We start from the raw sequence: 13,599 nt of genomic DNA, 5'->3' as shown, positions 1-13,599 counted from the left end.
TGGCAGACGCTTTTAATCCAAAGCGATTTACAAGTGCATAGGTTCTACCATAAGTCAGAGCATCACATCCAGAAACTAGCAAAATACACAGGAAATGCTGTTCTAAACATAGTTGTCATCAGAAGTGCATTTTTTTATTTTATTTTTTTTTGGGGGGGGGGGGGTTAGACAAGGATAGGGATATCAGAAAGGAGGGGCAGGGGAAATCAGGAGGCTATCAGACTTTACAGGCTATCGTTTGTGTATTGATGTGGGCTGGGTCTGATGCTTAGATTTCAAATGCCATTTTGAGACAAGGTAGCATTCCTCTAAAGTTAGCTATAGTTACGAATTATCATTCTTACTAATTTTATATAGTGGTTAGTGGTTATGATGCATGGCTGGAATCCACAAGGTAGGTTGTTCGTTCCCCGTGTAGCCACGATAAGATCGGCACAGCTTTTGGGCCCTTGAGCAAGGCCCTTAACACCACATTGCTCCAGGGGGGTTGTCTCCTGCTTCGTCTAATCAACTGTAAGTCACTTTGGATAAGTGTCAGCCGAATAACATGTAATGTAAGATTACTTATACTCCATATAATACAAATGGTTAACTTGACTATTTAGACATAACGTGCTTTTCTACAATCATGGTAAGGTTATCCTTGTTTAGCCTTTATGATTGAACGTATTAATTATCTGGATATGTTATGTCAAATACCCAATTTAATTCCTCCTGCTGTCAGCTGTTGGTTCTGACAAAAAAACCGTCCGCTGTGCAGAATTTTGAGGTTTCCCTTTAAGAATCATGTAAACAATAGACCCGCGCCGAAGTGCAAGAATGTTTCCTACGGAGTCACATTCTAAAAGGCTGCGTACCGTCCACAGTTCTATGGGGCGAACCGTAGCTGCGTAAAATGCGTAAGTGACTAATAGAATTTGACAATTTGCGCGCATGCTCTTTGTCGGGGGGAGTGAGCGGCGCATGAATGGAGCAAAATGGCGGATCATGTGCAGGTAACTACAGGTTTATGTTTAGCTGATGTGAATATATATCGTGAATGATGCGCTTTGTTAATGTGGGGATTTGAAATGGGCGGTTAGGATGAGGTAAAAAGTGTTTATTTATGCTTGCAAAAAATGGAGTAAAGACTGCACATTGCCGTGGAGTATTGTGGTCGCGATCATGTTGATTGTGGCCTGTCATGATGTTCATTGCTTCAGATGCGTTAAAAAGTGGCGAATGAAAATTGAGGGAAGACATTGGTCTTTGGCGCAGGGGCGGAAGGACCATCCACTGAGCAGACTTCTCACCTAACACGTCCTAAAAGCCCAATATCACGACTGTTCGGCACAATCTCACAAGTAAACAAGACACCAAAAAGATAGCTGGCTAGCCATCCAATGCTACGGCCTGTCCTTCGTTTTGGGAATTAAAACTAAACTCTACTTGCCACATGCACACCACCTTGTGTCATTTCTTAGTTGCATAGCCACGGGGCTGCACTATATAGCAGGATAATTAGTTACTTGTATCTGGTATCTGTTGGCTTAGAGTAATCTTTTTGACCAGAGTACCTTGCGATCTGTTAAACTTTGAACATGCAATGTTCATTTGCCTCTGTTAGCATGATCAACTAGCCCCCTGACTGGTACATAACACACGAATTCTCCCGCGCAATGCAATGCCTTCCAAGTTAACTCAAACATAGCTAACCAGGAACTGAGTGCAGTGGGATCGGTTGCTGCATTGTTTTATCGTGATCTACTTAGTTGAAAAAAAAAATCGTTTTATGCTGGATACCGTTAGCCTGTTAGCTAACACCGAAGATGGTTGCCTTAGTGATCGGCCTGGGAATCTGATGGTGATTCTGTTGGTGCTGGGATGTCCCATTCTACCGGCGCGCAGCAATACAGCTACTCACTCATTTGGCTAGAGGTCGTGTTGGCTCGCTTGCCGGCAAGCGCGGATTGACCTAGCTGTCTTCTCACAACAAGCGTAATTGCTGCAGATAAACTGCGATTAATCGGGTGACCGTAGCAGACAGTATTTGTCAAGATGACCGTCCGAGATGAGACGGCGGATTCGGCTTTGGCTATGCACGCTGCGTTAGCTGGCTAACCTGTCAGACCTGAAAGCTTAGCTCTTGTGCTCGGTAAACTACTAAGAAATTATGTTCGCACGAACATTAGTTCTCACCTAACGTTAGCATTACAGGACTGCAGGAGTGTTCAACCTTTTCTGATCCAGCGAGTCCTCCCCAGTACAGTAGTGCTCTTTCCTAAAAATAGTTTTTCTCAAATGATCAGATTACTTGGTGTGGTTAACTAAGGTTATTTATTATTTTGTTGTCTTATATTCGTACATATACTGCAAGTTTAGAAATTCAGGAATTTCGCCAAGTTGTCTAATAAACGTGATTGCTCGGAAATAGGCGTCCTGAACCGTGTGTATTTACATACGGTAAGTTTATTTGAGTTTGTCAGGTGCATGCTTACTAGGTTCTATTTGCTCTGTGCTAGCTCACCAGTAATAGTATGAGGACTGAGGTTTTTTTAAAAATATATATTGCAATCAGTTGAACCAAATTTAAAGTGAAATGCTTCAGGGCGGGGTCACATCGTGTGAATATGTTCTGCATTATAGCGATGACTTTTCGTGTTTCGTTACAGTTGCCGGCAGGAAAGGCAAAGGCTCACTTCTCGTTCTTGTTGCATGTGGAGTCAGTCGGGGCATTTTAGGCAGCTTCTATTTTAAATTCATTTTTTCTTTTTTGTATTCTTTTTTTTCTTCTTATTGTTTAATGTTTAGTTTCAATAAAAACCATTATGTGGGCATTGACTGTGGCTTTTGGTTAATGGTGCTTGTTTTGGGGTCTTTTGCTACCTTGCAGAAATGTTCGTTCATTCTTGTTCGTCACAGTTATTGTAATAATAAGCATTCTGGATACTGGAATTCGTCAGCTAGCTGCAGAATATTACTGTATATTTCAGTATACCATTCACAGTATTTTCAGACGACAAATATAAATGGATTAGGAACAAATTAGTTTAATTATCATTCGACTGATAACTATGCTTAGCCTAATAGATATGTGATATTTGCAGATTGGCAGAATAATATATTTCAGTTTCTTAAAAACGTAGTTTCCCCTTCAGGATAAGTGGAGGGGAGGGGGGTTGGGTGGGGTTGGGGGATGCTCCAAGGCAATGAATACTACACCAAATAGTCTGTGTCAGTGTTATTAATTTCTTAATTTGGATAATCTTGGAAAGATTAATGATTCAGAAAAAAACAATTAATTCAAAGTGGAAACTCATCTTTTAGCACAATCTTTTTGTGTTTTTGTGAAATATTGACCTGGGTGTTAGATCAGGAGATTAAGGGGCACTGAAAGTTTACTTTTTGTGTCCTTATGAAGAGGATGTTCCACACCGAACATGCCTGCTCTTATCACTTTCCCACAGCGATGTGTCTCTCTGCTACCTCCTTTTTTTAATCTCGTCGGATGCAAAACACATTCGCCCACCCGCTCACACACACGCATACAAACACACACACCCACCACACCATTGGACGCCACCCTCTCCAGCACACACCACAGCCAGTGCAGAACTCTGTCGGAGCTACATAGAGAAACATTCAGATGTTAAACGAAAGCTTTTGGAAATGTTAACTGCGACACGAGATTGCCTTTCTGCATTTTGTGCCTTTGAGCACCCAGACCACACGCGACAGCTAATTAACTCTGTACGTTTTAGGATGTTGGACTGAAGTGAATTATGCAGAGAGCGGAATATAGCCTGTTATGGAGAATAACCGATACAGTTTTTTTATTTTATTTACTTCCTTAAACATTGCTCCTGTTGTATATTAACATTTTTTTGGAGCTATTAGGATGTTCATTTTTGAAGATCCCGCTGTGTGTAACAGGATGGCGATAAAATGGTCCCCTGAGGACCATCCGGATCCTGACAGCCTAAAGTGACGGCGCTCTCCGTCTTGGAAACGCAAACAGGGTTTTAACTGAGCGGGACGTTTGTGTGTGTGTTTGTGTGTGTGTTTGTGTGTGTGTTTGTGTGTTTCAGAGCCTAGCCCAGCTAGAGATCCTGTGCAAACAGCTGTACGAGAGCACGGACACCAGCACCAGGCTGCAGGCCGAGAAGGCCCTGGTGGAGTTCACCAACAACCCTGACTGCCTGAGCAAATGCCAGCTCCTCCTTGAGAGAGGCAGCGTGAGTACAACCAACATGGCTGCCCTGTTTAACCCAAGGCAGCGTGAGTGAAATATGAAATACTTGTAAAAAATGCGAGCCGTGCCTTTTGGTCATCTTGGTTGGCTCAATTGCACCAGGCAAGATCAAATCAGCACTGAAAAATATTTGAATCCAAAGCAATTGCGTATTTGACCCAGGTCTGATGTACACACACATGTATTTATTGATTACTTGTTTACACTCTCTTTCTTTCCCTCTCCCCCCTCCCTCTCCTTCTCCCTCTCTCTCTCTCCCTCTCCGTCTCGGTCTCTCTCTCTCTCTTGCTCTCTCCCTCTCCCTCTGCCTCTACCTCTCAGTCTTCATACTCTCAGCTGCTAGCTGCCACATGTCTTTCCAAGCTGGTGTCCCGCACCAGTAGCCCCCTGCCCCTGGAGCAGCGCATCGATATCCGTGAGTCTCTCTCCTCTCCTCCTGAGCACGCAGGGCTCCAGCTCGCTCCCGAGTGGCTCGCCCAATAGCAGTCTGTTTTCTCTTTTCCTTACACAAAGTCACATCATCTAGCTGCCACCATCAGTGTTCTATGACGACGTAGTACGAAAATCCATCTGGCTTTTATACTAACTTATGTATGCCAAATGATAGTATGCCTAAGTGTTGGTTTACTGATGACTATATGTTTAGAACAGCATTTCATGTGTATTTTCCTAGTTATGGATGTGATGCTTTGACTTGTGGAAGAACCTATGCACTTGTAAATCGCTTTGGATTAAAAGCGTCAAAATGCCAAATGACTAAAATGTAGATGTAAATGTAACTTAAGCGGGGTAAGTGTAAAATAGGCAATCTGCAGCAAGGTCATACGGCTTCTGATCATGTGATGTGTTTCTATCAATCACACGGAAGCTGCACAGCCTTGCTGCTGATTGACTGCTGACGTTTCCCTTGGCCTCTGAAGCACTTTTTTTTTTTTTTTACAGCCGCATCAGGTATAATTGAATAGAAAATGTTGAAAAGTAAGGCAATACGCCTCTTAGTGGCAATGACCGTTAGTGTGTTTGATGAATTATCATTGTGGTATATCTTGTATAGCCCGATCTTGTCTGAAGCACACAGTTCTCGCTGCACCCAGGGAACTATGTGCTGAATTACCTGGCGACCCGGCCGAAGCTGGTGGCCTTCGTAACGCAGGCTCTGATCCAGCTCTACGCCCGCATCACCAAGCTGGGCTGGTTCGACTGCCAGAAGGAGGACTACGTCTTCCGCAACGTCATCGCCGACGTCACCCGATTCTTACAGGTGACCCTCCGCCCCCCTGTGACTGTGCGATGTCGTGGTCAGGATGATGTGACCATGTAGGGTTCTTGCGCATGGCTTGGAAGTCTGGATATTAATTGCATTTAGTCCAGGGTGCAGTTATACGGTTGAAAGTCTGTGAAAATGGGATGTAGGGTAACCGTAGGGTGTTGTGGTCAGGATGATGTAGGTGTGGGATGTTGTGGTCAGGGTGGTGTTACTGTTGGATGTTGTGGTCGGGATGATGTAGGTGTGGGATATTGTGGTCAGGGTGGTGTTAGGGTGAGAGTTATTGTGGTTAGGATAATCAAAAGGTTTGGTTTGTTTGGTCGGCTAATTGTAGATGTCATAGGAAAAGTTTGTCTCCCTGCTGCAAGCTGGCTACCGTTCTCACCTTGCTGGTTGCTCAAGCATTTGTGGAACCCGTTGGGTAATAATGGTAGGATAATGTACATTGTGGTTGGCACAACGATGGGGTATTTTAGGGCAATTTTTTGATGAGGAACATCATTTGGATAATATTTTGATAATGTTGGGATAATATTTGAGTCTCCTGGTGCTGAAGTGGCTCAAAGTTACTTTTGGACCACTAAAGATGATGGTCCGTGACCTTGAAGATAGAATGTCAAACCAGATAGCCTTCCTAGAGTGTGGCTTTCAGTCCGAATCAGCCCCGAGAAGCACCACCTATTCCCTGTGTGTCTGTTAACACCTGTGTGTCTGTCTCTCTCTGCATGTACAGGACAGTGTTGAGCACTGTATCATAGGTGTTACCATCCTCTCCCAGCTGACCAATGAGATTAACCAAGTAAGTTCCTCGGCGCTCCTGTCCAATGTAAGTGCCACCTTTTTTTCCCCATCATTCCCTGCTGTGTGAGCGCTTGGGGCTCTGCTACCCAGCTTTGCCAGTAAGACTAATTTTCTCTGCTCATGAGTTAAAATTTTTTGTTTTTTAAGCCACATAATTTCTAACAGCGAGCGTTATATTGTATTTACACCCCAAGGTACTCGTAATAATAGAAAGCTAATGTTATTCTTGCAATAGTATTGATGAGAACTTTTTAGATCTTGTTGCTCGATGTGCAACATGGGCTGTGATAGTTATCGATGCAGGGTTACTGAGTTAGCTGGATAACTGCTGAGTAAAACCCGGCTCTTTTTACTTCAGTCCATGTTCCAGATTTGGGAGTTTTCTTGGTTTTACTCAGTGCAGTTATCCAGCTAACTGTGTAATTCTGCTTTGTCAAATACCCTCTCCCCCTGCTTGAAATAAGAGCCATGTAGTGTCTGCGTAGCATTGTTACGGTAATTTGAGCAGTCTTCAGAAGAAGGCAGTACTCAGCCAGGAAAGAGGATTTCCCTCAGCATTGCTTGACCAGGCTCCCATCACCAGTTTTAAGCTGCTTAACGCCAAAAAGCCTGACGTTTTACAGCCTCTGTTCCTCAAATCAGGGTCCTCGAGGGCCAAAAACTGCACACTGAAAACTGTAAACTGTTTTTCCACATGCCATTTACCTGGGAGTCAGGTGTGAAGACAGTCTGGCCAATCCGCAGCACTAATTGTTCAGTTAATCACCTGGTAGGAAAGAAAACCAGGGCCGGTTTTGGATTCGAGGGCCAGATTTGAGGATCCCTGTTTTCACAGCTTCTCTTGAGCGGAATGCAGGGGAAGATGGTGGCTCACAGGGGTCATGCCTGCCTTAACCGAGTTAATGTCCGCCACTTTTCTCTGGCAGTGGCTAATTCTGTGTGGCTTCGCTTAAGAACCAAACCACCTTGTTTGGTTGCTTGGTCACTGTTGGATATTTGCTTTCCAGGCAGTGGAATGAAAGAGTGGGCGGTAAGGGCCGCGGTGGCGCAACAGGCTATGACGCAGCAGACTTGCGGTTGCAATTCGCTGCAGTTGCACACCGGGGACCGGGGTTCGATTCTCGGTCCTGCCAAAAGCCAAGTTTGGCCGGCTCACGTGGAGCAGCATAATTGGCTCGCCGCACAAAAAGCACCTTGGGCACCTCGGAATCACGGTTATCAGCATGTGGCGAGACGGCTTGAAGAAGGCGTGTCGCTCTCGTAGGGCTGCCGAGGGACGGGGTGTGGGTGGTGTATCTAATACTAGCTCTAATTGAATTAGACGGGGTTCAATTGGCTACCAAATTGGGAGAAAAAAAAAAAGTCCAAAAATCAGAAAAAAAATAATAACAAAAGAAAGAAAGAGTGGGCGGTGGGTATAATCAGGTTGGTGGAAGTTATATAGTAGGAGAGGGAATGAGTCCAGCTTCAGCAGGGAAAGGCTATGATGAGGCAGCTTGGTTCCGGCTCTATGGTAGGAAAGGGGTATAAGGAGCCAGCCAGCCTGGTACTAGCTCTGCCGTGCCATTTATATATATATATGTGTGTGTGTTGTTTTTGCTTGTTTCCATTGGCTTATATTAACCTATAAATGGATGGTCACTATAAATGAATGCTGAACTGTGACAGTTAAGCAGAGTCGCTGTAGCAGGCAGCCACTGTAATGGGCAGGGAGAGTGTAGCTCTGCTTACGTTACAGCTGATCTGACTGCAGTTCTGACAACAGCTGAAGCCAGTGTGAAACTACTTCTATAAACTACCATACTATGCTCACGCCAGCTTAATAGCTGTGATTAATCGTGTGTAACTGCCCTAATTCTGCTAATATGTGTGTGTGTGTATCTGTTTTATATGCATACTGTACGTATTCTTAATTAAAAAATTAGCTCTGTTTCCTTCAAAGCCTGTTCAGGAATAATTGGCTAGTATGATCCAGTGGGAGTTTTGGCAGTTGGTCATGTCGTTTGAACAGCTGGGGTGGTTTTAGACTGGATAGATGGTGAAATGGGTATGCCAGTCTGTTGTCACTGTGCTTTGGCTCGCACACGATGTTGAAAGACTGGTCTTTTTTCAGCTGTCTGTTGTAGTTTACCATTTTGTGTCTCATTCGTGACGTCTAACTTGCAGGCAGACACAACGCATCCGCTAACGAAGCACAGGAAGATTGCATCGTCGTTCAGAGACTCCTCCCTCTTTGATATCTTCACTCTCTCCTGTAACCTGCTCAAACAGGTGAGAGACGGGAGGCAAAGGGACATGTGTGTGTGTGTGTGTGTGTGTGAGAGAGAGAGAGACTGCAAGAGCGGGCGAGCAGGAATGCGCTCCTGTGTATGTGTTATCTGTGTGTTACCTGAGTGTGCGTATAATCAGTGTGTGTAATCTGCATGGGTATAATGTCTGTGTGTGTGTGTGTGTGTGTGTGTGTGTGTATGTATGTGTATGATCTGTGTGTGTTTGTGTATAGTCTGTGTGTGTATGATCTGTTTGTGTGTGTTCGTGTAATGTGTAGGGTGTGTGTGTGTATGATCTGTTTGTGTAATGTGTAGGGTGTGTGTGTATGATCTGTTTGGGCAATGTGCAGGGTGTGTGTGTATGATCTGTTTGTGTAATGTGTAGGGTGTGTGTGTATGATCTGTTTGTGTAATGTGTAGGTAATGTGTGTGTATGATCTGTTTGTGTAATGTGTAGGGTGTGTGTATGATCTGTTTGTGTAATATGTGTGTGTGTGTGTGTGTGTGTGTGTGTGTGTGTGTGTGTGTGTGTGAGATCTGTTTGTGTAATGTGTAGGGTGTGTGTGTATGATCTGTTTGTGTAATATGTGTATGTGTATGATCTGTTTGTGTAATATGTGTGTGTGTGTTGTCGTGAGCCACGGACCCCTTGCCGAGCTCAGACCTCACGTTCCCACGAGCAGTACCTCACAATGAGGTGTCTCGGGGACGAACTCAAGTACTCCGAACGTCCTGGAGCCCTGGTAAGTTCTACTGAACTTCCAGCCCAGTCTCGAAGTGAAGGGTGTGATGCAAATCTGGTAATCGATGTCCTGTATTCAATGTATTCCTCTAAAGACTCTTTATCACATGTGATTATAGTAAGATATACTTTATTATAATCAATCAAAAGAATAGAGTTATACAGATTACAGTGTACATATCATCTTTTGCAGTTTGCTAATCACATGCAAGTTACATATACCCCTCTTAGCTCTTTCTAAATTACCTTTCCACCACGATGTTTAAAAATCAAGGTACACCCTTCCTATATCCATCCTCTTTGGCCTTAGCCTTATCCTATAGCTCCCCCTTCTTGACGTTTAAAAAGAAACTATTCCTATGATATTATATTTATCTAAATATAATAACTTCTCTACATTTTTCTACTTTATATAGTACCCTAATGAGAAATAAAAGATATATAAAAGTAAACTTATAATATGTTACTTTTCCTACTTCTACAAGTAATATAGATTATAATTACCACTCCAGCTTGGTTATAATTGTTCTGCGTGGCTCTTTCTTCACCAGCTCGTAGATATCTTCTGAAGCCAAATTCTGGGATCCTGCTCTAAGGTCTAAAAGCTTATCCCTTATATATCTTTTTTGCATACAAAAGTGTACCTTTTTTGATAAGAAATGCCCCCAATATGTCAAGCGGGAAGACATTTATCTCTTATATAACCTGTTTTTTAATGACCATATTAATTATTTCTGTTTTTCCAATTGTCATTTTCTCATACCTCAAAAGAAATGTCCCCAATATTTTATTTCATGGGCCCCTCTGGTTTGGGAATTTCCACAATCTTAATATACGAGTGGAAAAACACTAGCCCTTATGTTGTTTTTAATGAACCTATTCATCACTGGTGTCTGTGTCAGTTTCATAATCTCTCCTTGACTTCCTCCAAACTTTGATCTCATGCAAGCCAGACGTTAAAGCCTACCACCATCTCAACACCCTCTTCAGGTGCCCCTTTTTGTGGCGCCTTAAGGGATCTACAAAGGACATCCAGCCAATAGCTGAGTGTAAATCATCCGCCATTAATCATTAATTTTCTTTCGGTATTGACATCCCTTCCGTTTTCCTTATTTTTGTTTTTCTTTAGCCAGGCATCGTGCCCCTCCCCTGTAGGGTTGGGGTATTCTCAGTCAGAACTTTAACCTTGCTCCTTAAAACCCTAAATCTAAGTCCCCCGACTTCAGACTCCTCTACTGACAAGTATGGCTGCTCATTCTCTGAACCACATATTTTTCTTCTTACGGGCGTTCTTACTACCACCTCGATGGCGTGTGCGAGGGGTTAACAATGCATTCCATTCTAACCCATCCCCCGTCAATCTCTCATCAGGGGGGCCTAGGGCCGGGTCCTCGACAGTGTGTGTATGATCTGTTTGTGTAATGTGTGTGTGTGTGTGTTGTTCCGCAGGCGTCGGGGAAGAACCTGAACCTGAACGACGAGAGTCAGCACGGCCTGCTCATGCAGCTGCTCAAGCTGGCCCACAACTGCCTCAACTTCGACTTCATCGGCACCTCCACCGACGAGTCCTCAGACGACCTGTGCACGGTGCAGATCCCCACCAGCTGGAGATCCGGTGAGAGGGCGCTTTCACCATCAAATCTGTTTGTTTACAGTGGCCGTATTGTTCCACCTAGTAACAAGTAACTTTTGGTCGTCGTACTCTCAAGATGGTAAATGCCAAATTTGGTGGTGATCCCTCAAACCGCTTAGGACTAGATGACAAAAGGAGGTTTTTAAAGAACATCCAAAATAGTGGAAATTGGTGAGGGTGTGTGCGTTTGACTAACTTGTATCCCCGCTGTGTGTGTCTTACAGCGTTCTTGGACTCCACCACCCTGCAGCTGTTTTTCGACTTGTATCATTCCATCCCTCCGTCCCTTTCTCCTCTGGTGAGTCAGAGACCCTCCTGGGGCAGCAACAAAAGCCAATCCTTCCCTCAGGCTGCTTTCTGCTCAGCCCTGTGTTTATTTGGGTTAAAGATGAGCTGAAACGGATATGACGTATACGCGAGTGAAACAGATCTTTCAGTGGAATTTTTGAAGGGCGTGGAGTCCATCTGTTTAAGACGTGTTCGTATGGTTATGAAGAATTTACTAAATTAAGCAGGGAGGGTTTCAATTTGAACATATTCAATGTTGGCTGAATTTAAATAAATAATTATGAATTCAGAATTCTGAAACCAATTTATTTCAGATTTTTTAGGCTAACAAAAATCAAGTCTACATCTCTGTATCTGCACAGTATTTATCAAGGGTGGGCACTGCAATATTTTGTGAATTGTTATTTCAACGCATCATGTCCTCCGTAGGTCTTATCGTGTTTAGTACAAATCGCTTCTGTCCGAAGATCGTTATTCAACAACGCGGAAAGGGCGAAGTTCTTGTCGCACCTGGTGGACGGGGTCAAGAGGATTCTGGAGAACCCTCAGGTACGTTTCTACCTTTCTGTTGTGCGATACTGTTTCTAGGGCAACTTGCGGAGTGCCCTGACATTTCGGGGAATTCATTCATGGTTTATTTAGAGCAGACCTGGGTCAATTGCATAATTGTTTTGGATTCAAATACTTTTCTGTGCTCGATTGATCTTGCCTGTTGGACCAAGAGTACCAGGAGGCGGTGTCTGAACTTTTCTGAGAGTATTTTATAGGTTCCAATACTGCAGATATGCTCAGTAAAGGTATGTCAATCCAAAACAACTACATAATTGACCCCGGTCTGATTTAGAATATGAAACTATTCCATCGTGGAGTCTAGATGTTGCTTGTTTTTTAATGTAGTCTAAATTTGCATCTCTTGTTAAATGCAAATTTTTCATTTTGGTGGTGTAACAGAAATGGAGGACACCCTAGCTGCCTTTTTTGCATTTTTCAAGGAAATAAATGGTATTGTTCTTCGTTCACTCTGTATTTTAATGGCATAAGCCCAATACTGAGAGTTCATCCAACTGTAATTTTGCCATTTTCTTTTCTTCCAAATTTTTTTCGATTGTTTTTCATTTCGCAGTGAATTAATCGTATCTCTGATCTGAACAGGTTTGAATCTTTTCCCTAAGGAATTTAATGTTAATTTCTTGCATTTCTCCAGAGCTTATCAGACCCAAACAACTACCACGAGTTCTGCCGACTTCTGGCGAGGCTGAAGAGCAACTACCAGCTGGGGGAACTGGTCAAAGTGGAGAATTACCCCGAGGTCATACGGTTGATAGCTAACTTCACCGTCACTAGCCTACAGGTGAGTAGAGTGGGCAGAGTTTAACCTTTGTGACACAGACTGTGAGCCAATAGGTGGGGAGGTATTGTTCACATGATGTGTGTGTGTACTCTCTGGGTCATTCTGAATTGCTGTCGTATACACCCATTACTAAATGCAGTGTCAAGCCTTATGCATCTATTCAGGTTTATCGCACTAATTTATATTATTCTCACTTTTATTGGAAAGCAATTGTTATTGGATTATCGTTTATAACGATCTGATTACACTAATTAAACAAATTACGTTTTATAAAGTATTTAGTATTTAGAAATGAATCATGTGACTGAACCTTGTTGATGATTCATGAACTTGCAGCCCCCTGCCTGATTCCTGTTGCTGTTGCACAGACCTGGATTAAATACGTAATTGTTTTGGATCAAAATACTCTGCTGTGCTCAATTGATCTTGTCTGGTGCAACTGAGCCGACCAACCCCTTTTTGAGAGTATTTTATAGGTTCCAATACTCCAGACAAGCTCAGTAAATCATAGAAATCCAAAACCATTACACATTTGACCCAGGTCTGGTGCCTTACCCTATATTGGAGATTCAGTAAGGTTAAGGCACGCACGCGTTTCGTGTTTCCTCCCCACGGGCCCCCCAGCACTGGGAGTTTGCCCCCAACAGTGTGCACTACCTGCTGAGTCTGTGGCAGCGCCTGGCTGCATCCGTCCCCTATGTGAAGGCTACCGAACCCCACCTGCTGGAGACCTACACCCCAGAGGTCACCAAGGCCTACGTCACCTCCCGTCTGGAGTCCGTGCACATCATCCTCAGGTGGCCTGTCCGTTACCTGTCTGCCTCCCTCTGGCTGATGTTTTTATTTATTTTATATATGTTTGTGTTCTTGTGTGCCTGTGATTGGCTTAACATAACTTATGACAGCAATTTGTTTTTTTTTAAGGCCGATGCCGGTCTCTGATTTTTCCCCCACCTATATCTGCCGAAATCTGTCATTCAAAGAATTTCATATTCATACAGAAGAGCTTCAGCTTT

At 43.5% G+C, this 13,599-nt stretch overlaps 1 protein-coding gene across 9 annotated transcripts in view; it reads left to right on the top strand.

The window, feature by feature from the left end:
- Positions 1-878: 878 nt before the first annotated feature.
- LOC133141728 (exportin-7-like) overlaps positions 879-13,599 on the top strand; it is a 32,032-nt gene continuing 19,311 nt past the window's right edge. The window contains exons 1-11 of one of the 9 annotated variants that reach the window (XM_061262405.1): positions 879-995; positions 4,068-4,214; positions 4,553-4,646; positions 5,326-5,492; positions 6,232-6,297; positions 8,466-8,570; positions 10,761-10,926; positions 11,169-11,242; positions 11,662-11,781; positions 12,437-12,583; positions 13,208-13,380. In XM_061262405.1, coding sequence (XP_061118389.1) covers positions 978-995; positions 4,068-4,214; positions 4,553-4,646; positions 5,326-5,492; positions 6,232-6,297; positions 8,466-8,570; positions 10,761-10,926; positions 11,169-11,242; positions 11,662-11,781; positions 12,437-12,583; positions 13,208-13,380 — 1,277 coding nt within the window. In that variant the 5' untranslated portion in view covers positions 879-977. Of the gene's footprint in view, positions 996-3,394; positions 3,730-4,067; positions 4,215-4,552; positions 4,647-5,325; positions 5,493-6,231; positions 6,325-8,465; positions 8,571-10,760; positions 10,927-11,168; positions 11,243-11,661; positions 11,782-12,436; positions 12,585-13,199; positions 13,381-13,599 lie in introns of those variants that run through there. The other 8 variants (XM_061262404.1, XM_061262403.1, XM_061262397.1 and 5 more) reach the window with 8 other exon arrangements.

This window comes from Conger conger, chromosome 12, assembly GCF_963514075.1.
Source record: "Conger conger chromosome 12, fConCon1.1, whole genome shotgun sequence".
Lineage (NCBI taxonomy): Eukaryota > Metazoa > Chordata > Actinopteri > Anguilliformes > Congridae > Conger > Conger conger.
This window is presented reverse-complemented; position numbering and strand designations above follow the sequence as displayed.